At 41.4% G+C, this 23,468-nt stretch overlaps 1 protein-coding gene across 1 annotated transcript in view; it reads left to right on the top strand.

The window, feature by feature from the left end:
* LOC132771328 (transmembrane protein 150A-like) overlaps positions 1–16,071 on the top strand; it is a 37,952-nt gene extending 21,881 nt beyond the window's left edge. The window contains exons 3-8 of the mRNA XM_067466948.1: positions 2,950–3,018; positions 5,247–5,314; positions 6,304–6,431; positions 8,609–8,786; positions 11,068–14,654; positions 15,216–16,071. Coding sequence (XP_067323049.1) covers positions 2,950–3,018; positions 5,247–5,314; positions 6,304–6,431; positions 8,609–8,786; positions 11,068–11,312 — 688 coding nt within the window. The 3' untranslated portion in view covers positions 11,313–14,654; positions 15,216–16,071. The remainder of the gene's footprint in view (positions 1–2,949; positions 3,019–5,246; positions 5,315–6,303; positions 6,432–8,608; positions 8,787–11,067; positions 14,655–15,215) is intronic.
* Positions 16,072–23,468: the final 7,397 nt, after the last annotated feature.

Genomic DNA, 23,468 nt, shown 5'->3' with positions numbered 1-23,468 from the left:
CTGCAGTAGTACTAGTAGATTCAGAACTGCAGATGAAAGGCAGTGGCTATAAATCAGTGGTTCCCAACCTTTTTTTGACCAGGGACCACTCTCCAACATTAGTACTAAGAGGGTTACGAATATTTTGATTAACATTAGAATCGGTTTGGGGTGCTGATTCAGAAAATTGCATTGGATAAACCACATTTATTTACTTACTGTATTTGTATACCACCTTTCTCAGCCCATAGGCCACTCAAGGCGGTTAACAGGGCAAATTTCAATGCTTACAATGTCACAAATACAATTAAAAACATAACATAGAATAAAAACTAAACAAATCAATAAAACATTTTTTTTTGTCGTGTCAGGAGTGACTTGAGAAACTGCAAGTCACTTCTGTTGTGAGAGAATTGGCCGTCTGTAAGGACGTTGCCCAGGGGACGCCCGGATGATTTGATGTTTTATCATCCTTGTGGGAGGTTTCTCTCATGTCCCCACATGAGGAGCTGGAGCTGATAGAGAGAGCTCATCCGCCTCTCCCCGGATTCGAACCTGCGACCTGTCGGTCTTCAGTCCTGCCGGCACAGGGGTTTAACCCATTGCACCACCAGGGGCTCCTAAAAACATTAATTCATAAATAAAACATTAATTCATAGTGTCTCCTTGTTAAAAAAGTTATCTGCACTCATTGTCTAGTCATTCCATTTTCCTGTATCAGTTACTCTGCATTTGCAAACACTCGTTCAAAAGCCACATCTTGACTTTTTTCCGGAATGTTAAAAGGGAGGTGGCCGATCTAATATCTATAGGGAGGGTGTTCCACAGCCATGGGGCCACCACCGAGAAGGCCCCTGTCTCTTGTCTCCACCAAACGCACTTGTGATGTACCACATCAGCTCTAGTTTTTTATAAGCAGGGGTGCCTGATACAGAACATATGCCATGGTCAACAAGAGGGAAGGAGTGGCAGGCAGCGAAAAAGGAGCAGAAATAAAAAAAATAAAAAAAAATAAAGAGGAAGGAGGTTTGCAGGCCGGATTTTCATCCTCGTGGCCTACTGGCAGAGGCGGCCCTAGGTAATTTTCAATGGTAAGCAAACAGTATTTTGGCGCCCGCCCCCCCCCCCCCCAACCAATCATTGATATATATTTTCTGTTCGTCATGGGAGTTCTGTGTGCCATATTTGGTTCAATTCCATCATTGGTGGAGTTCAGAATGCTCTTTGATTTTAGGTGAACTATACATCCCAGTAACTACAACTCGCATATATCAAGGTCTATTTCCCCCCAAGAGCGTCCCTTGGCAAAATCAACTATACTGCAAATGCTTACTTTGCGTAATGGGTTGAGTCGCCCCTGCCTACTGGTAGTCTGCAGCCCACAGGTTAAGAACCACTGCTATAACTATGTACAACTGTGACAAAAGGGCTAAAATCCCAAATATTGGGCCAAGGAATCCAAAATTCTGTGACTAGGATAGGTTGGAACAAATGATGAACAATAATATTGTGAACATGGTTTACATGAATTTGGTTCTTCAGGAATTTGCTGTGCCTCCTGGCTGATTTAGAAGAACGGAAACCATAACCAATGCAAAAACCAGAGGTTTCAATGCCCAGATTTAATCAGGAGACAATGTAGGCAGCAGGTCTATTTCTGACTATTGGGGCCACTTTTTGTATTCCTTCTCTTTGTATGATCTCTTATTTATTTATTTGTTTATTTACCATATTTATGTCCTGCCTTTATCTACCCCCCGAGGGGGACTCAAGGCAGCTTACAAGTGGCACCTATGCCGTGCCTCAAAACATACAACATTCACTTAAAAATAACTTAGATTAAAATTACGGACATAATAAACATAATTAAAATACATTCAATGTTAAAACACGCCATCCAAGGATCAAAATCATAAGACCATTCCATAGTCAATTGCACACATTCCACATTAAAATTATTGGGATCTGGTAATAGACAGGGCATTAAGAAAGATAAATATTTGTCAGAAATATTAGAAATCAGCTAGGTAGTTTTAATTACAAAATGTGAGTCAAGCACTAAAAGGGTTAAATGGATACAATGGCTCAGCAAAAGATGTAGTTTTTATGGGATGCCTGTAATTTAGTAGCTCTCAGTCTGTGAGAGATATCTGTGGAAGAAGGGCCTCAGTATGAGTAGGCCTCAGTGTTAGTTTGCCTCAGTGTGAGCGAGGCATCAGCCTGAGAGAGCCCTTCAGCATGAGAAGCTCCAGTGTGAGGTAGGCCTCAGAGATAGGAGGATGTGTATGAGAGGTGTGAGAAGCTTCGGTGAGAGAAGGCCTCATATGTAAAGCTCCAGTGTGAAGGCTGCTATGTGTAAAAAGCGATTGTGTGAAGCTCCTGTGCAACTTCGGTGTGAGAAGAGGCTCTGTGAGAGCGAAGCTGTTTATCTGCATGAGAAAGAAGCCCAGCATGGAAGTAAAGAAGGAAGTATAAAGAACTTTATTTGTGTTATGGAAGCCTTGTTTTTGAAAATAGTGCAACCATATTATTTTGGTATAAAAAAAAGCCTCCAATGGAAAAGATAACATTGGTCTGTATGTTTTTGTTCTTTTTATCACTTTGGGCTACTGGCGCTGGGTCACGCTGTTGCTGATAAGTTACTCTGGTGTACATTTATGATGAGGGTTTTTTGTTAATAAGCCCACTCGCCCAACAATATTTTCTATACCTTTCTTCAATTATTAATCAAAATTGGGGGTGCAGTCAAGAAATCAGAAGAAGACTAGGTTTTGGAAGGGAAGCTATGAAGTCACTAGTCAAGATCCTGCACCCCTCATTTCTTTGGAACTTGGGGCTGTCTCTTCCATTTTAACAGGATGGTAACTACTTTAAGTGATCTTCTCTTGTGAAACACCAGTTTAAAGATTGTTTGTTTAGAGATCAAAGTCTTCATCAAACCCAATGTTTGTTTGTTTTTCTACACGGCAGGATTTATAACCAATCTTGTGAACGGAATATCCCTTTCTGCTGCACTCTGGATCATGTTCCTCTTGTCAGGTAAGGAATGCTGCCTCTTCTGTTTGTGGCGGAGGGGGAATGAGCGGAGGAGTTGGTCAACAACCTGAAGGGGCTTTTGTGGCTGGCCTGTTTCTTTCTTATCACAGGTGGCATCTCTACAACTGTCCAGTTTGTTGGAACTGACTGTAATTTAGCAATGAATTTCCAAACATGCCTTATCCTGTTATGGCTGTGTTAAAGGCAGGGAAAAAACCATTGGTGACAAACAAAAATCAAATTGCTACGGGCTTATTTTATTTGAAAAAAAAAATCTAATCATAAAACTGGAAAAGACCACAAGGGCTATCCAATCCAACCCTCTGCCATACAGGAACATAGGTGGGATAAAAAATAAAGTAAGTAAAGGAAGAATTCTGGAACAAGAATATGGTTAAATTAGGTTAGAAAACTAATAATGTTTTTTGAAAACAGGCCATTCATTTATTAATTCAGTTGAAGCAATAGCCAACTCTTCAGTCAGAAAGCATACCATACTTTGGAAGTGATGGGTTGTAGTTTGAGTGTAAAACAATAATTTTGTGGTGATGTGCATACATAATGAGCTTACAGTTGGACCTCTGTATCAAGGGATTCTGCACCCCCAGATTCAACCATCCATGACTATATATATATATATATATATATATTTAAAAATCCTAAATTTCAATCTGTCCTTTTGTATAAGGACACAATTTCAGGTCACCAATCTATATAATGAGACTTGCATTTGTGGATTTTAGTATCCATGAGGCGTCCTAGACCCAAATTCCAGCAGATGCAGAGGGTCCATTGTGCTTTTAAAAAGCATTTCAACATAATCTCTTTTGGTGTGAAAAGTACCTTTTATTCATTTTTAAAGAGTAACCATTGCAAACGTGCCACTCTTCAAATATGAGTAGCAGTAGCCTTTCATCCCTAAAATTAATAAGTAATGAATTACATGTTAAAAGTTATGTTCCAAGTGTGAACTTCTACTCTCTGATTTATGCTCCCTGGCTGCTGTTCTTTTAATCTTCTACATTTGTGGAATTTACTAAGTCACTGAAGGTGAAAGAAAGCTAATGTGTATCTGTATGTTTTATGTGGACTCTGAGTCCTCTACCCTGACAACCAGTCATGTCTGATTCAAACAAAACATGATGATCATTGCTTGCAGAAGCAATGAATGTTAGCGACTGAAATAAATTAACTCTGTTTTCAGATATTTTATATAATCTGCATGCTTCTCAATACAGTAGAGTCTCGCTTATCCAACATAAACGGGCCGGCAGAACATTGGATAAGCAAAAATGTTGGATAACAAGGAGAGATTAAGGAAAAACCTATTAAACGTCAAATTACATTATGATTTTTCAAATTAAGCACCAAAACATCATGTTTTACAACAAATTGACAGGAAAAAGCAGTTTAATACACAGTAACGTTATGTAGTAATTACTTTATATACGAATTTAGCACCAAATTATCACAATGTATTGAAACAGCTGTGGATCTGGGAGGCAGGCTGTATTGGATAATACAGAACATTGGATGAGCAAAGGTTGGATAAGCAAGACTTTACTTTTAATTTCAAATTCTGTGGACATTAAAAATAATGTTTATTCAGAAAGCTTCTTACAAGAAGATATATTACCATATAAAACATTCTAACATGCAAGGTAACTGAGCTCTGTGCAACTTAACCAGTATTTTGCTTTCTGACATTCTCATAAAGGATCCCATTCTTCCTATAAATGCAGTTATTTATTTATTGTGTTAGAAGTGAGTTGATAAACTTTTTCCATTTATTTTTCATAATAAAACCAATTAGGAAATGACATTTACATCCCAGGAACAAAAATCATATTGCATAGTGTAATCGGAAGTGATGAGAGAGATGTCCTTCAATAACGTTTGGGGTAAAAATTGAAGAGCACCAACCACTATGTAAAAAAAGTATCATTGGCCCTTGAAGGCAACCATAAGGCTGACCTAGCTCTCAATTAAAACGAGTTTGATATCCCTGCCTAATGCACCAAGGTGGAATTAGGCAGATCCCTAAAACTTTCTGTCATGCTGTATATGTATGCTTTTCACACAGAGACACAATAAAAAGTATAACACAAACTACACAGCTTGGGAAGCATAATGCAAACAGCTTTAGTTTCATATAGAAGTCTAGTAACAAATACCTCCAGATGTTCTGTTTCTGATCAGAACATCTGATGTCTTCATATCTTTCTCCACAGCAAGTGTGGTACCTTCCCACCAGAGAGCTGCTTCTTCAGTCTGATCTGCAGCCTGGGCTCCTTCATGGGTGAGTCTGTTCCCCCAACCAAATCCACCTGAAAATGTGGAGTTTTGTTGGTGTGTCTGTAAGAAGAGATGAGGTGTCACAGAAGCAAAATACAGGATGAAAAAGGCCTGACCCAGCTAGGTAGGAAAATGTCAGAGAAGGCTGTGAAAGAGGGAAAGCTACTGTATAACCTGTCATTACATCTGTTCTCATGAGGGTGGAGGTGTTAGATGTTACCACTTGCATGTTTTTAGACTCAAAACAGAGGGTGGACATTGGTTTCTTGTTTTAAACATATAAAATTACAGGTGTGAAGTTGGAGGATTTGCTATTTGTTTAACTATAACCCACCCCACAGCCTTAGTGGTTATCTCCTTCCTGGCCTTGGTGGTTTCACATTCATTTGGCATGAGGAGTGAGAACCCATTTGTGTGCCTTTCCTATTCTTGCCCTTCTCCTTATTTCTGATGATGATGCAATAGGAAGTTCATGTTCACTGTGTAGGTCACTAGTTCCCCACCTTTTTTGACCAAGGACCACTTGACCAGGGACCACTATGAACAGGAACCACTCTCCAACATTAGTTCCAAGAGGGTTACAAATCAGTTTTTGGTTAACTTTAGATTCGGTTTGGTTATTTGGAGTGCTGATTCAGAAAATTGCACTGGATAGACCACATTAGCTCTAGTTTCTGATACAGAACATCCAGTAATCATCATCTGCTCACCCAAAGAAAACCATATTTAATAATCCAGAGCTGATGTGGTAGTAGTAATATTTTATGGGCAATCAGCCTCTCCCCTCCTGACATCCCTGTTGCCTCAGCACTATAAGAGGGTTTAGTGAGACCAGTCACTTTTGTGGTTTTGAGAAAATAGTGTAGTAATGGTGAGGCCATGGGCCATATTTTCATTCTTGGGGACCACTGGTGGGTCACGGACCACGGGTTGGGGACCACTGGTGTGGGTAAAGATCAACATCTAATGCTGTCTACTGTTTCCTTTTTCTAGTGGTGCTGGTTGGCCTGCTAAGATATGCTCATGTCATGGAACATTATGGCCCTTCCCTTCTCAACACCTTGGGGTTAGCTACAGGCTGGATCTGTGCAGCTGGCCTCATTATGGTTGGCAACTTCCAGGTAAGTCAGCATCTCCCTGCATATAAAGTCACAGGAAAGAAATCCATTAGAGTCTGAAGGAAGAGCATCACATTCCTCCTGCTTCTGTTCTTGTCATTTATTTATTTATTTAGTCCCATCAGTGTACATGGTGCTTTATAAGTAAGACAACCAAAAACAGTGAGTCCTGCCAAAGATGTACACGTTAAAATATGTGTTCATACACAGAGAGGGAAGAAAGACAAAATTCAATATAAAACAATACAATACTGTTGAAAAAGAAATAATCCAAATAAAATATTAAAACTGTAGTATAATATAAAGTAAATTGCATAATACATGTAAACAAAATATACTTTTTAATCGTGTCAGAAGTGACTTGAGAAACAGCAAGTTGCTTCTGGTATGAGAGAATTGGCCGTCTCTGTTTTAAGATCCTGTGGGAGGCTTTTCTCATGTCCCCGCAAAGGACACTTTGAATGCAATTTTCCTGAATTAAAATAAAATTTGCACATCCAAAGAAAAGCACATCCTCCCAACATTTCTTAGGTGAAAATTGGGACGCTTGTGGACAGAGTGTGGTCAAAATGCAAGTTGTTGTCAGTGATGAAGAGAAGGCAAGTTAAGTGACACTACCAAAGTTTGCTTTGGCCAGTGGCACTGGGGAAGGGCAAGATTCAAGACCCTGCCCCTCCTCCCTCCCACCAGTTAATTGAATGCAGCTGAAAATGTGGGAGGACAAAGAATCAAAAAAGATGGAGGATATGAAAAATAGACAGGTGAAAGGAATGGGTATAAAACAAATAGGTGCAAACCATTTTCAGTGTTCCACTCTGCAATTCTAAAAAAAAAAATGGGACAGAATCAAATTTCATTTTGGAGGGGGGAATTCTTACTTGGAGGCAGGCAATGCCCTTATCCTCCACCCAGCTCTATTCCTGGAGGTGTTTCAATCGGTTGTGTTAATCTCAGTTCTTGCCTTGGCCTCCATCAGTCTCTGGGCCTCAGAACGTTGCTAAGCATCTGATGACTGACCTTGAGGTTTCTGCGCCCCCTCCATCTCCTTCCATAGAGTTCAGAATGCTTGGCCAAGCGAACTGGGAAACCCAGAGGAGCCGGGCAAAAGAGTCATGATTGTGTTTGCTTTCCCTTTATTAGTAGCCATGCTTTGAATGATTGCTGTGTCTGAATGAGGAGATGCCAGAGGAAAGGGGCTTTGTTTTTTTAGTGTTTGGGCAGCTGTTGCTTTCTTGGAGTGTCTGGTTTTCTCTTCCTGGCTCTGGCAGTGCTTCATGGAGATAGAGCGATACTTGTTCAATTGCAAAATTGGATCAGCCCTATAAACCTCGTGGCAGCAAGCTGCTCTTAGCCTTGTGAGTTACTGTGAGTTACAGCAGACTGTAGCTACTGATAACCAGGCCCTGGCCAGAAGCAGACAATTGCATCTCCACTCTTCAGATTTCCAACATTCACATAGCAATGTGTCCTAACTAATGTGAAGAGAAGATATTGCTTTTCCTGGCATCCTTCAATTTCCCCTGCTCGAGATTTGCAAATGCGCTGAAGTTAACATTTGAACTGTAAATATAAAGATTCTCAGAGTTTTCAGTCCAAGCTCTACACCTCACATTACACAATGGAAAATGCAATAACATCACATTCATTGTATAGTCAATGTTAATGGTAATCTAGGCAGTATGCATTTAGATGAAATTTAAATCTCTGCTGCCTCTCTCTTTGGGACACAAATGTACACTGAGATATAGGGAGAGAGCAAACCGACCCCATAAGGAGCATGTAACAGTAATGGTATGCTGTTGAGCATCTGAAAGGTCTTGGAAATACAATAGTGCCATGACAATTGGAATGGCCTTTGCTATGGTTTTTGATTATGTGATTTTAATACGTGGTTTTAATGTTTGATATGTTTTAGTGCGTTGTTTTAATGCATTGTTTATTTTGTCTGATGTATAATTGTGTGGCATCAAATTGTGCCTTATATGTAAGCCACTCTGAGTCCCTTTCAGGGTGAGAAGGGTGGGGCATAAATGTAGCAAATGAATAAATAAATATGTGGCTGTCTGAGCACGCTGTCCCCCCTGTGCTGCTTGAAAGAGTAGACTGGGCTGAGAGTGGGCAGCCTTTGTCCTGACTGGTTATTTTGGATTCCTCAGCAGGCCTGTTTCTCTCATTTGCAGGTAGACCATGCAAAAGTGTTGCATTACATCGGGGCAGGAGTGGCATTCCCAACCAGCATGCTCTTTTTACTCGTTCAGTCGATTCTGACATATCGCATGGCAACATCCAGAGGCCATTACTGGACTGGCCACCTGCGCAGCATCCTTGCAGCCTTGGCATTCATCACCCTCATCTTTAGTATCCTTCCTGCAGCATTATGGCTTGGGAAAAATAAGGGAGTCTAGAGACAAGTAAGGTTGATGGATGAAATTTAATTAACTTGAATTTTGCTAGGCAATCTGGAACAGTCGGGAAAAGATCTGCCTAGGATCTGCCTGGCATGGTTTTAATAATGGATGTAATGTTTTTAACTGTTTTAATTTGTATTAATTTTAATCTTAATTTAAAAGTTTATTTTAATTGTATGTTGTCAAGGTATTGAATATGTGTAAGCCACCTTGAGTCCCCTCTAGGGTTGAGAAGGGCAGGGTATAAATATGGTAAATAAATAAAAATAGGGCCCTTGCTTGAGTATAAATCATGTTGAATTTAATGGAAATTAATTTTGTACAAACAGGCCAGAGACTGAGTTGCATGTGTACAATATAAATATAGATACTGAAACTTTTTAGCATGTACCATTGGGAATTCTCAAATATTCCATTTTTGGGCAAAGTACCAGAGCATATGGGGGAGTTCTGAATGAGGCAGATTATCTAGATTTATTTTAATTAGTCTTTTGGCTTGATTCTGGGACAGAGTCAGTTTTGGTTTCTGTGTGGTGTTCCCATCAGTCCATGTAGTCTGAGTTCTACGCCCATGTATTCAGTATTCATGCCTCTGATAGTCCATGAAGATGAAATGTGCAAAACCCATTTTGGGCTCGAGGGGTGGGGTGATACAGTTTCCTGAACAGACTCTAGAATGTAGGATTTCTTCTCTTATGGACATAGAAACAATATATGTGTATGTGAGCCTGACTGGCTAGCTTCCTTGAATGTTTGCAACAATGGGGGTGGGGGAGAGTCTTTCTAGTTTGACATCAGATTACACTGTCCTTGACTGAATAAGGTGAGGAAGGAGACTATAGTAAGTGTGAATTAAGGCATTAAGTTCTCAAATGAATATGTAATGCAGCAAGTAAATTAGGATATGTGTTTATAACTCGCCTAGTCTTCATTCTTTTCAAAATAATAGATTAGACTTTGTTTCCCATATGTATGATATGGGTGCTTTCTGTGTACTCTTCTGTGCAAGTATGGCCAGATATTGTAAGTGGGCCTTTGCAATAGAAAACAGTGTAGATAACATTGATGTTATTGTTATAGTGCTTAGCTTAGGTTTGTCACCTTCCTTCAGCCTAAAGCAGTGGTTACCAACCTTTATTTGATCAGGGACCACTTTGACCAGGGCCCACTCTTCAATATTAGTACCAAAAGGGTTACCAATCAGTTTTTGGTCAGCTTTAGATTTGGTTTGGTTATTTGGGCTGCTGATTCAGAAAATTGCATTGGATAGACCACATCAGCTGTAGTTTCTGATGCAGAACATATGCCATCCGGTAGTGGCCATCTGTTCGCTCACAGAAAACCATATTTGATAATTTGATATAAAAGGTGAGAAGGGCAGCATATAACTGTTGTAAATAAATAAATAAATAATCTAGAGCTGATGTGGTCTATCCAAGGGGGCAGGGCTGATCAGCGACAGGGAAAGAGTGTCAGGCAGCGCAAAAGGAGTGGAAATAAAATAAAATAAATAAAGAGGGAGGAGACTCGCAGACCAGATTTTCGTCCTCGCAGCCTACTGGTGGTCCGCAGCCCACAGGTTAAAAACCTCTGGCCTAATGAGTCATTAGGCTGAATGTGTATTTCTTATTTGTCAGATAGAGAAATGGCTAATTCTGAGTTGCAAGAAAGAGAACTGTCCTTTCAGATAAAAATTAAAACATTTCATTAGATAGGAATATTTGCATTTTCAGCCAGTTTTGTTTTTAACATAGTATGTTGCAAATAAAAGCAAGGGCATGCTTGTTTTTCATTTTTGCCCCTAAAAATGTAGAAATTCCTCTTTATATCACATTGTTAGGGAATTTCATAAGGGGAGGTATATTAATTCCCCCACAAATAATTTGTAATTCCTTTAAAGTGAGAAATAAGAGATTTAGACCATTAATTTCCCCAGTTTACAATTTTGTTATAGTCCAAGAATGTCTCCCGACCTTAAATTACTGGGCTTGAAATGTAAAACAGGGCTATCGTGAATGTGTATGCTAATTTTGTAAGTTCCTGGATGGGGCTGCATTTCTTAAACCTGATCCTCAAAGCTGGAAAGAGTTGCCAAGCTGAAATCAAGTTGTAGTTGAGAAGAGTCACCCAAGGCTACATACAATGTGTTTGTTTTGCCTGTTTGCCTTGTTGCTTCTGCTTTTTCTGCATCTGCCTTTTGATCTTGTTTGCCTTGACTATGCTACCCCCAGGTGGTGTATTTTTTATCCAGCAGAGCTTTGTTCTTCAACACTTGGCTGCTCTCTGTGAGTGGATGTTTATAATAAATGTGCTCGTTTTCTATGGCACCTTTACTGCTGAATTTGGAGCCATTTCCACAGACACCTTCCTGGTTCTTCTGAAAGCCAGGCGGACTTCTAAAAGCTACAAAGTGGACAGCAGCACTCCAAGCATGTCACACCTGCACAGTCACTTGGAGAACTTGGCCATGATGTAGAATGGCTCCTGGAGGACGATTCCTTGTGTGCACAAGAGCTCCCACAAGACGCCAGGACAAACTGTGCATACTGGGATGCTGAGCAATCAAAAGGGGACCTCACCTCAAAAGACAACATTATTTTGGATCATGCCTTAGCATCAGATCACTTCTTTATTTTGTTTATGTGCTACACTAACGGTGACATGGACATTCACTGTTATAAGCACACTCAGATATCATGTCCCACCAGTGGCCTTTAGGTAGCAAGATTTTCTTGCTCTTGCATCAAAGCCTTGTTGTACTCCAATACCTCCCACACAAAAGAATGGAAAGTGGCAATACTAAATAGTCTGGGTAGACTATCGCTTGTCATTTGATGACTTGGTATTGGGGATATAATATATCCTAATAGTAGAGGATGGCCCCCTGGTGGTGCAGTGGGTTAAACCACTGAGCTGCTGAACTTGCTGACCGAAAGGTTGGTGGTTTGAATCAGGGGAGCGGGGGTGAGCTCCCACTGTTAGGCCCAGCTCCTGCCAACCTAGCAGTTTGAAAACATGCAAATGTGAGTAGATCAATAAGTACCGCTTTGGCGGGAAGGTAATGGTGGTCCATGAAGTCATGCTGGCCACATGACCTTGGAGGCGTCTACAGACAACGCCGGCTCTTCGGCTTGAACACCACCCCACAGAGTCAGACACGACTGGACTTAATGTCAGGGGAAACCTTTACCTTTAATAGTAAAGGGCATGCTCTGATTCCAGCATCTCCATCCAGAAACTTGGGTGGTGAAGACCTTGCTGGGTAGGAGCTGGGTAGCAGAAACATTCCATTGCAGCCATAGGGCTATAGCATCCCCATCAAATGGCCTGACATTCACCAGGGACTTTGGGACCCATATTACTGTCAGGTGTCAGTTACTAAAAGGGGGAGGGGAGTCTTTTCCTTTCTTGTGGCCTTAATTTTTTACAACCAAAAGTGAGTTAACTTTTGTCAGTTTAGTCCAGTTTAGTCTTCTCCTGAATGAATTAGTACTAAGCAATAATGAATATAGGCTTAACCAGACATTGCTTCTTGAAAGTGGCCCACTTGTGGAGTTAGTGTCAGGTAGCTTTGGGGCTAAATCTTGCTTTTATCCTCAGAACGCTCTCAATTTCAGCTGCAGCACTTTAGTTCCACTGGAAGAATCCTCTGCAGTACAGGTTGACAGCTGTGGTGCTGACTCTTCCCTGTGTAGGAGGAGGCCTGGGAAACACATACCTTCTTCATAGCTGTTCTTAGAGGTGCCATCCCATCCCTGTTCAAGGTGCTACAAAAAGCTGGTGCCTCCAAAGAGTTCAGCAGAGGTTATTTTTCTAAGCTTTTCCTTCCTCTTCAGTCCTGCTGTCCCCACCTGCTCAGAATACTTCAAAGCTGCAACAAGTTCCAGATACCAATGAGCACGCCTTCTTTCTAAGGAAGTAGAAGGACTACAGAGATAAGAAGGCAAATCTGCTGTAGCCAGATCAACAAAGCTCAGTTTCAGAACTCTCGCCTTATGAACAAACCAGGTCATGCTTCATTCAGTATTTTACTACATATTGAAGTGCCTTTGACACATTCAGCAGTATATTGTTCAGGAATTCATTGGTTCTGAACTCTGCGCTTCTAATCCCAAAGTGGATATTTTTGTGCCTTTTGTGGTTTTTCAAGCGGGATTTCTCAGGTCTGCTTTTCATGTTGTTATTATTATTTTGGTGGGAGGGGTTTTTTTTTGCTGCAAAGATGTAGAAATAGAAGATACAGTGAAATACCCAAAGATATAAGCCTTACTATAATGAATTTTCAACTTGATAATTTTCAAAAGTTCCTAGAAGCTGCTTCACAGGATGTGTGATATTTTTCATGGTTATTACAAATGTATAAGCATGGTAAGTAGCCATGTTGTTTGTTGGCTTCTCCAGTATCATCTCTGGCATGGGAAGACAACTGTATGGGGGTGATAATCATAGAATCATAGAGTTGAAAGAGACCTCACAGGGCATCCAGTCCAACACCCTGCCAAGAAGCAGGAATATTGCATTCAAAGCACCCCTGACAGATGGCCATCCAGCCTCTCTTTAAAAGCTTCCAAAGAAGGAGCCTCCACCACACTCCGGGGCAGAGAGTTCCACTGCTGAACGGCTTTCACAGTCAGGAAGTTCTTCCTAATGTTCAGATGAAATCTATGATTCTGGTAGTGAAAGAAAGAAATCTGAGTAGTTTGTTATTACAAAATAGGCATTTTGGAGTGCCTGTTTACTCAAGTCTAATGCACCATTGAATCTAATGCACACCTCAGTTTACAAAACAATGAAACAAAAAAGAATTTGCTGCCAAATGTAATGTGCCGCGGCAAAAAGTGCACTCTTTGCAATTTGGTCAAAAAGGTATGCATTACAGTGGCTGCCTGCTTAGAATGCCTTCTTTAAAAACAAAAGTGTTAGAACACAAAAGCTTCTAGCAATTGAAAAGAAAAACTTGGGGTGCATCTGTGCTGTAGAATGAATCCACTTTAACAGTTATGAAATCAAGTTGTTTGACAAGGTCTTGGGTTTTCTCTGCCAAAGAATGCTGATGCCTCACCAAACTACAGATCCCAGAATTGCATGGCGTGGAGCCATAGCAATTAAATTTGAGGTGACATCCCTCAAATAGCTCCAGGTGCAGTTTCTAAAGCAGCTTCCCTTTTGCTTTGGCTCAGTACTAAGATAACTATATGACACAAATCTAATGCGTACCCTAATTTTGGCCAAAAAAAGGTGAACATTAGATTCAAGTAAATAGGGCATTGCTTGATACTTCCTTGCACACGTCTTTAGAATGAGTATGACATAGAAGGACAAGTTGCTGGTCATCTGTGAATTCACACAAATGGGTTGCCTGCACAGCACATCTTTCAGAACTTTCTAGAGCTATTAATCATTATGGTCACCCTGTACATCCCCTGCATGTGTAACCAAGACGTTTCCTGGCTAACCCCCCCCCCCCCCCCCCCAGTTTTATGGTTTCCAGTGCAGCAGCCAATGATCTAAGGAAAGGCAAGACACAACAATGGGGTACGGGTGGGGTTGTGTGAGTTCACAAGATGATTGCTTAAGGAAATACAGTTACAGCTAAACAACCTGACTTCCTTCTTCATGATCTCTGTGACTCAAACAAATGGGAAACTAGTAGCCATAGGAGGAGTGTCATTCCACACAAAAGAAAAGCACAGCCTTCCCAAATGCAATCTTGGTTTGAAAACTTGTGTCTAGTCTATAGTAAGAAATAAATATCAAAGATTGAGACTAGGTTAGAGGTACACCATGTAAAAAGGCAGTAGACATAGCCATTGATCAAGTTATTATTATTATTATTATTATTAACTTTATTTGTACCCCGCTAGCATCTCCCGAAGGACTCGATGCGGCTTACACAGGCCGAAGCCTCAAAACACAATACAATAAAAAACGTAACACAACAATAAACAAAGCAAATCAAACAATTAAGCAAAACAACAACAATGGCAATACATCAAGACATTATTTAAAACTGGCTCGGCCGGTGCAATGGGGTACAGGGTTAAAAGTGCTGAAATGGTAGGAGGAACGTAGGATAAAAGTGCGGTGTGCAGCGACATTAGTTGTGCTAAAGTGCTACTATGGCTTGGGATGGGGGTTCCTATTCTGAGAAGGCACAGCGGAACAGCCAAGTTTTTAAATTCCTTCTGAAAACTGCTAGGGTAGGGGCCTGTCGGAGATCTTTTGGAAGGGCGTTCCAAAGTCGGGGGGCCGCCACAGAGAAAGCCCTGTCCCGTGTCCCCACCAAGCGCGCTTGCGACGTGGATGGGATCACGAGCAGGGCCTCCCCAGATGATCGAAGTGAGCGTGTGGGCTCGTAGATGGAGATGCGGTCGCGCAGGTAGGGTGGCTTCTTGGTTGTGCAGAAGTTCTCTTGCCAATAAGTGCATATGCTAGTCTGATTGTTGCTGCAATCCATTTCAATAAATGTTGCAACAACATACGAAACATCTTTATGACTTCCGAAAAGGAGCATTCAAGCAATGGAGAGAGCATTTCAGATCAGCCATGGGATTTTGTAGGAAAGCAGAAAGCATGATGTTGACAAACGTCATGAGTGAAGAGGTGGAAAAGACTGTCAAACTGGTGGGTTTGATGATGTAGACTCCAAATCTGAATCTGTTCAGAGTGGAAGAAGTAGTCAATCTTAAGCACTGAAATAGATAAGATGCTGACAACAGCAGAGGATACAGTAGAAGGATGAACCCCAGATTAAGATGGAGACTGTGGAAGAGGTAACATTGTAGATTTTCCTTCTAGTAAGACAAAATCTCTAGCCTATGACTGAGATATCCACTGTGACAATATAGACGGCTCAAGAACTGAAGAAGCCAATGTCTTAAAAGTTCTACGTTCCAGTCGTCCATTCCTGTGGTATAACTCATCTATCTCATGGTACTGATGTAAAGTATGTTTAAAGTCTCTGTAATTATGTGGATGACCAGAATCTCTGCAGAAGTACTGTGAAGAAGGTAACTATTGTGATAATAGGGAGAATTACCATATCTGAAGTGCAATCTGTGATATCTTAACAATGTCAAGAGCAGCAAATATATCTCGATTGAAACCTACCAAATGAGTCGCTGAATGAATTCAATCTAGACTGTGCATGTCTTATGTGTGTGATTTTGCAAAGTACAGCTCCGCAATGGGGTTGAGAAGTATAGGTCTAGGAGACTGAATGGTGCGATGAAACTCACTAAAAAGAGTCAGATTTTGTAGTCAAGAGGAGGATTCCAATACCTCACTCTTGGAAACAGTACCAAGAAATGAAGGTTGGGAAGATCTTTCTGGAACTGGAGCTGCAGAAACTGCCTCCACTGTCTTTCAAGAAGGCCTAACTCAGTGAGTGTGGTACCAATTACTCCATATCGAGTTAATGCCTGAGTCTCATTGTTTCAGAGAACTATGTGAAAGTTCTTGATGCTTCTGTGTTCTCTCCTACTTTCCCATGAGAGAACGGTTTGGAATCAACCAGAGAATGGAATTGAGAAGAAGAGGATTCAAGCCATCTTCTGTATCATAACATGATTTGTATTTGAGTGATTATATTTGCACTTTGATCCATTTTACATAGGAACCAGAAACAGTTGCAGTCCATGAAGCACTAAATGATGTTATAAAGGCATGTATCATGGATCTGAGCCCAGACTTCGCTGATGCAGGAGTAGCTCTTAAGACATTTTCATAGAATAGAGCTTTCAGACTCGATGCTTTGTTCTGTTTGACCTGAGAAGTAAAACATCTCCCAGACAGAAAAGACACAAATGACCTCATATATGGAGGTTATTCTCCATTTCTTCCTGTTTTACACACTTTAAAGACTGACTCCCATGGAGCCCATCAAACAATGCAGGACTGCTTCCCTTGGTTCTTCATGGGACTCCATCTCTGCAGCATGTAGAAAGAGAATTTCAAAGACGAGCAAAAATCGACTCCACTCCTTTTCTTGTGAACAGAAACACTTCAAAACAGGGATTTTTCTTAGGGATGGGAAGTAGTGGATTTTTTTCAGTTATATTTCAGTGTGGGCATTAATGTGGGTAATGCTTCTGTTTCCGTTAGTGGTTTCAAGACAGTGTGGGTCCCATTCATAAAGTGGTTTTAAAAGTGCATGTCTTCTTTAGTGTAGAGGTTTAAAGAGAATGATCCCATGGAAAGTGGTGTTTCAGAAAGAATGCCTGTTTTTAAAAATGCACTGGAATCCTTGAAATGGCTGAGCTAAGGAGACGATCCTGTGTGATGGGGGTAAGTAAATTCTCCATCTTCTTTAAAGACAGAACCCCATGAAATGCCACACAAAGACAATTCCACACGCTTCCTGCCACCCTTTTGTGAGATGAAGTCATAAAGAGTAACAGTCTCATTTGGGATTTTTAGACCTGCATAAGACACTTTTTAAAGGTTGCCACAGAGGCCATAAACCCCAGTGCATAAGAACATCTTATACCATGGAGTCACAGAGACCATGAAGAAGAAGCTTTACATTCTTAATAGCCCTGTCAATGTCAGTACTAAAGTATCTTGAGACAAGGGGCCCTTCCACACAGCTCTATATCCCAGAATATCAAGGCAGGAAATCCCACAATATCTGCTTTGAACTGGGTTATCTGAGTCTACACTCAGATAATGTCGGATTTTCTTTCTTGAATATTCTGGGATATAGGGCTGTGTGGAAGGGCACCTGATCAAAGTGAACTAATTCTACCAAATCTCTTGTTAAATTGGAAATAATTTTCATTTATTTATCGTGTCATCAGCAACCATTGTTTTACAATTCTAACAGAGCAAAACAAACACAGAGATTAAAAAGAAAAAGAAAAAAAAACCACACAGATTTTGTAAATTTGGTATTTGGTTAAATGTCCTTTGACCAGTATCTGGCCACTTGGAGTGCCTCTGGGGTTGCCGCAAGAAGGTCCTCCATCGTGCATGTGGCAGGGCTCAGGGTGCATTGCAGCAGGTGGTCAGTGGTTTGTTCTTCTCCGCACTCGCATGCCGAGGATTCCACCCTGTAGCCCCATTTCTTAAGATTGGCTCTGCATCTCGTGGTGCCAGAGCGCAATCTGTTCAGCGCCTTCCAAGTCGCCCAGTCTTCTGAGTGCCCAGGGGGGAGTCTCTCATCTGGTATCACCCATGAATTGAGGTGCTGGGTTTGGGCCTGCCACTTTTGGACTCTCGCTTGCTGGGGTGTTCCAGCGAGTGTCTCTGTAGTTCTAAGAAAACTATGTCTTGATTTAAGTCGTTGACGTGCTGGCTGATACCCAAACAGGGGATGAGCTGGAGATGTCTCTGCCTTGGTCCTTTCACTATTGGCTGCTACTTCCCGGCGGATGGCAGGTGGTGCAATACCGGCTAAGCAGTGTAATTTCTCCAGTGGTGTGGGTCGCAGACACCCCGTGATAATGCGGCATGTCTCATTAAGAGCCACATCCACTGTTTTAGTGTGATGAGATGTGTTCCACACTGGGCATGCATACTCAGCAGCAGAGTAGCATAGCGCAAGGGCAGATGTCTTCACTGTGTCTGGTTGTGATCCCCAGGTTGTGCCAGTCAGCTTTCGTATGATGTTGTTTCTAGCGCCCACTTTTTGTTTGATGTTCACGCAGTGCTTCTTGTAGGTCAGAGTACGGTCCAAAGTGACTCCCAGGTATTTGGGTGCGCTGCAATGCTCCAGTGGGATTCCTTCCCAGGTAATCCTCAGAGCTCGGGATGCTTGTCTGTTCTTAAGGTGAAAGGCGCATGTCTGTGTTTTAGATGGATTAGGGATCAGATGGTTTTCCCTGTAATAGGCAGTGAGAGCACCTAGAGCTTCGGAGAGCTTCTGTTCTACCATCTCAAAGCTCCCTGCTTGAGCAGTAATGGCACGATCGTCAGCATAGATGAAACTCTCTGTCCCTTCTGGCAGTGGCTGGTCATTTGTGTAGATGTTGAACATGGATGGAGCAAGCACGCTCCCCTGAGGCAGGCCGTTCTTCTGTTTCCGCCATCTGCTTCTCTGGCCCTGGAACTCAACAAAAAAGCTCCTGTTTTGTAGCAGGTTTCCTATGAGGCGGGTGAGGTGGTCGTCCTTTGTGATATTATACATTTTTCTCAGGAGGAGGCGGTGATTCACAGTATCATAGGCTGCTGACAAGTCTATGAAGACAGCTCCTGTGATCTGCTGCCTTTCAAAGCCATCTTCTGACAAAAAATAATTTTCATTGAGCTAGACCTAATACTTGTTTTTGACCAACTTTGGCATCTGAATCCAAAAATGACCACAGTTTTTTTCTATCACATTAACTTTTTAAAGTACAGGATACCCACCCTTTGTCCCAAAAATCATACAAAATGTACATACAAAGGAAAATAAAGAAAAAAATTATTTGAATATACTGTTTATTTAGAGTTATTTTATTCACACAAAGACTATATATTGTTACTGTAAGTCAAATTGTGTACAAGTAAATAAAGTTCTGCTACCAAACCTGCATTAAGGTAAAGACTTTCCTGGAATGTTTAACCTGTGGACAATCTTGCCTGACGCTCCAACAATAGTCAGCCATCATGTGCCATTTTGAAAAGTCCCAAATCTCATACCAAATTATTCAACTTATGCTGATCAAATGCCAATATATCCTGACTTTTCACTTTACAAAACTAACAATCACTTGACTGATCTCTGGGTTGCCATCAAACCATAGGTATACCAAATAGCAATTTATGACGTGTTCTTTCATCTACATCTGTCAACACTTGACACGCTGCTTGCACACCTCGTGAGTGGCCCAAGACTTATCTTGATTGCCAAGCTTTACTTTAAAATATGCAAAATAGGGTTGCCAGACAAATGCGCCAATGTTTGTCTTTTGACTGAGAATAGTATAACAGCTACTGATAAACTGAATTAGGATTGTTTAGGCACTTAGGATGAGAAATAGCAGAGGCAGAAATTATCTTTAAGAAAGGAAATAGGTAAGCATGTGTGTAAATTAAAAAATGAATTCTACATTCTTGTATACAGATAGGAACTCAGACTACACTTTAGAATACGATTCACAATATAGAGCGGCACGCAACCTCTCACCACTATGTAAGTTTTTTGTGCCAGGAGTGACTTGAGAAACTGCAAGTCGCTTTCGGTGTGAGAGATTGACCGTTTGCAAGGACTTTGCCCAGGGGATGCCCAGATGTTTTACTATCCCATGGAAGATATAATTATGCAAGGAAATAGTTTCAGTTGTTAAGACTGAATAACATGCTGTCTCTGATCTGTTAGGAAAACAGATTTGCCAGTGCATAAAAACAGCAGAGCTTTAGAAGTGTTTTTCGGTTGCCCAAAAATATATAGACTCCCATAAAACAACTTGTTTTCTACCATGCACTCAAGAGACAAAAACAAAGTAGACTTTGATAAAAAAAATAACATATTTGGTTTACTCACAGCCTTCATGTGTCCAGCATACACAGGTACAAAACTTATCAGTCCAGTTTCAGGTGTGTTTGAGACAATTCTCTGTGCCATCCACAACATCTCTTACAACAAAACTGCTATCAACATAATCAAAAGGAGAGAGAAGAAAATGTATGTGTTCTGTCAGCTCCTTTTGTAACTTCTCAGGAACCATGATGGAAGCTGCATACCAGAACATGCAGGAAACAGCAACAGGGTCATAGATAAACATTACTAGAGAAGGCTTGAAGAAGGTTGTCATTTCCAACATAAAGAGGTACAAAAGGAGGGGGGACTTGGTGTGATGATGGAGTGCTCACAGGCTTGCTCTGGGATGTCATTCCATGTTTGACCTTGCTTTGAATTAAACTGGCATATACAGGCAGTCCCCAAGTTCCATTTTTAAGTGTAACACCAGCTATACACCCACCCACTCACACACAGTTACACAACTGTGTGTGTGTATACAAGCTTTGGATAGTATAGGGAAGGGTTAACACTCTTGTGTTTGCTTTTCTGTCTGTGTCCCTGTTCAGATTTCCCCTGAACAGGGACACAGATAGAAAAACAAACACCTGTGATAATTTGATTTTTTTAAAAAAAATTGGCTTGTGTGGAAATAAAGATTGGCAAGAAGGCTTCAGTGGAGACACCTTTTCGAGAAATTAATTTTTCCTTTCTAGAGGTAGATTTCCTCTCACTTCCTTGTTGTCTCATTGTTAGGGATTCCTCATCTTTGGAAGAGGAAGGGGAGCAGGGAAGTGCTCAGGAATTGGAGGGAGAAGACGAATCGGACGATGAGGTTTTGAAAGTGCCCACATTTCTAGAAAGACGAAAAGAGACAGAGTACAGACGGTGTTCAGCTAGAATAGCTGCTAAAAACGCTGAGCTAATTGGGAGATGCCCTAGCACCTCCTGCAACTCCTCCACAGTTAACTTTAAAGCAGCCACTTGTTGTTTTAAATCTTTGACCTCCTCCATGGCCAGACAGATTTATGGCTGGCTGAAAAGTTAAGGCTGTAAAAAATTAGGGCTGGTAACAATCTGACCTGAGTTGTCCTTCAAAAACAGGCTTTATACAATATTGAAAGTAAAAGAAAAATGCTTTACTTCAGCAGACACAAAGGATAGGAAAATTGAATAGTGCAAAAGAAAGCACGTCTTAATCCAAGACACAAATTAAAGTCTCTTACAAAGTCCCAAAAGAAACAGCAGTCTTCCTTCAGACAACGGGCAATGATCACGAAGTCCTTAGCAGCAGACACAAAGCAGGTTCCATTGGAGTGAAAACATCAGTATCAGGATCATTGTTACTAGCAAAAGCTGACTGCTCCTGCTTCTGATTTATAGCCCATGCAGGAGGTGCTAGGGCATCTCCCAATTAGCTCAGCATTTTTAGCAGCTATTCTAGCTGTGCTCTGTCTCTTTTCATCTCTCTAGAAATGTGGACACTTTCAAAATCTCATTGTCTGATTCTTCTTCTCCCTCCAATTCCTGAGCACTTCCCTTCTCTCCTTCTCCTTCTGAAGATGAGGAATCCCTAACACTCATCCCCATTCTTAACTAGGAGCCATTGCATGTCTGTAACTGCCTGTACATGCTTTAGAGAAGACTGTTCTGAATAGTAAGGTCCGTTTTGTTGTAGACACTAGTAGTCCATGCGCATAGTGCAACGAGCGCGTGCATCGTGTACCGGCATGCCTCGGGAACAACTGAGCTCAGTTTCTACTCTGTAGCTAACCTGTCCAGTCTCGATAAAATAGTGAAGAGTAGAGACATCAGACTGGCAACAAAGATCTGCCTAGTCAAAGCCATGATATTCCCTGTAGTCACCTATGGATGTGAGAGCTGGACCTTAGGGAAGGCTGAGCGAAGGAAGATCGATGCTTTTGAGCTGTGGTGTTGGAGGAAAGTGCTGAGAGTGCCTTGGACTGCGAGAAGATCCAACCAGTCCATCCTCCAGGAAATAAAGCCCGACTGCTCACTGGAGGGAAAGATACTAGAGACAAAGTTGAAGTACTTTGGCCACATCATGAGGAGACAGCAAAGCCTAGAGAAGACAATTATGCTGGGGAAAGTGGAAGGCAAAAGGAAGAGGGGCCGACCAAGGGTAAGATGGATGGATGGCATCCTTGAAGTGACTGGACTGACCTTGAAGGAGCTGGGGGTGGTAACGGCCGACAGGGAGCTCTGGCGTGGGCTGGTCCATGAGGTCACGAAGAGTCGGAGACGACTGAATGAATGAACAACAACAACAACAGCTAACCTGTACGGTTCTGTTCTGTGCTTTAAAAATGTTTAAGACTATCAACTCACCCTCCGCATGTGAGGTTCGCTCAGTGATACGGTTTTTGTCAGCAAGGAACCTGCCTGCTGCAGAAATTCATCGACAGATTTGTGAAGTGTACGGTGATACTGTTATGAGTGAAAGCAAAGTGCGTAAGTGGGTACGACAATTCAAAGATGGCCGTGACAATGTCCATGATGAGGACCGCTCTGGTCGCCCTTCTTTGATTACAGTGAACTCTTGGTTATCGGAGCAGGCGGCAAGTTTTTATGAAGAGGGTATGTTAAAATTGGTGCTTGGGAGGTATAAGTGTTTGAACAAACTTGGCAACTATGTTGAAAAATAGAGTGAAGTATGTACTTTCTGAAAACAAATTTACTTTTTTGAAATAAACTTTCGTTGTGTACTTATGTTCAAATGGACCTTACTTAAAAAATACCCCTCATAATATATAAACATGCTTACATGAATGGGTGCATGTGTTCCTTTCTTCTTGCCCAGTGACCTCCTACCTCAGGGCCCTTCCACACAGGCCTATATCCCAGAATATCAAGGCAGGAAATCCCATATTTATCAGAGTGCGGACTCAGGGCCCTTCCAAACAGGCCTATATCCCAGAATATCAAGGAAGGAAATTCCGTATTATCTGTGTGTGGACTCAGGACCCTTCTACACAGGGGCGGCTCAACCCATTACGCAAAGTAAGCATTTGCAGTATAGTTGATTTTGCCCAGGGGCGCTCTTGAGGCGCTCTTGGGGGAAAATAGACCTTGACTTATGCGAGTTGTAGTTACTGGGATGTATAGTTCACCTACAATCAAAGGGCATTCTGAACTCCATCAATGATGGAATTGAACCAAATATGGCACACA

This window comes from Anolis sagrei, chromosome 3 (assembly GCF_037176765.1).
Source record: "Anolis sagrei isolate rAnoSag1 chromosome 3, rAnoSag1.mat, whole genome shotgun sequence".
In the NCBI taxonomy this organism is placed as follows: Eukaryota; Metazoa; Chordata; class Lepidosauria; order Squamata; family Dactyloidae; genus Anolis; species Anolis sagrei.
This window is presented reverse-complemented; position numbering and strand designations above follow the sequence as displayed.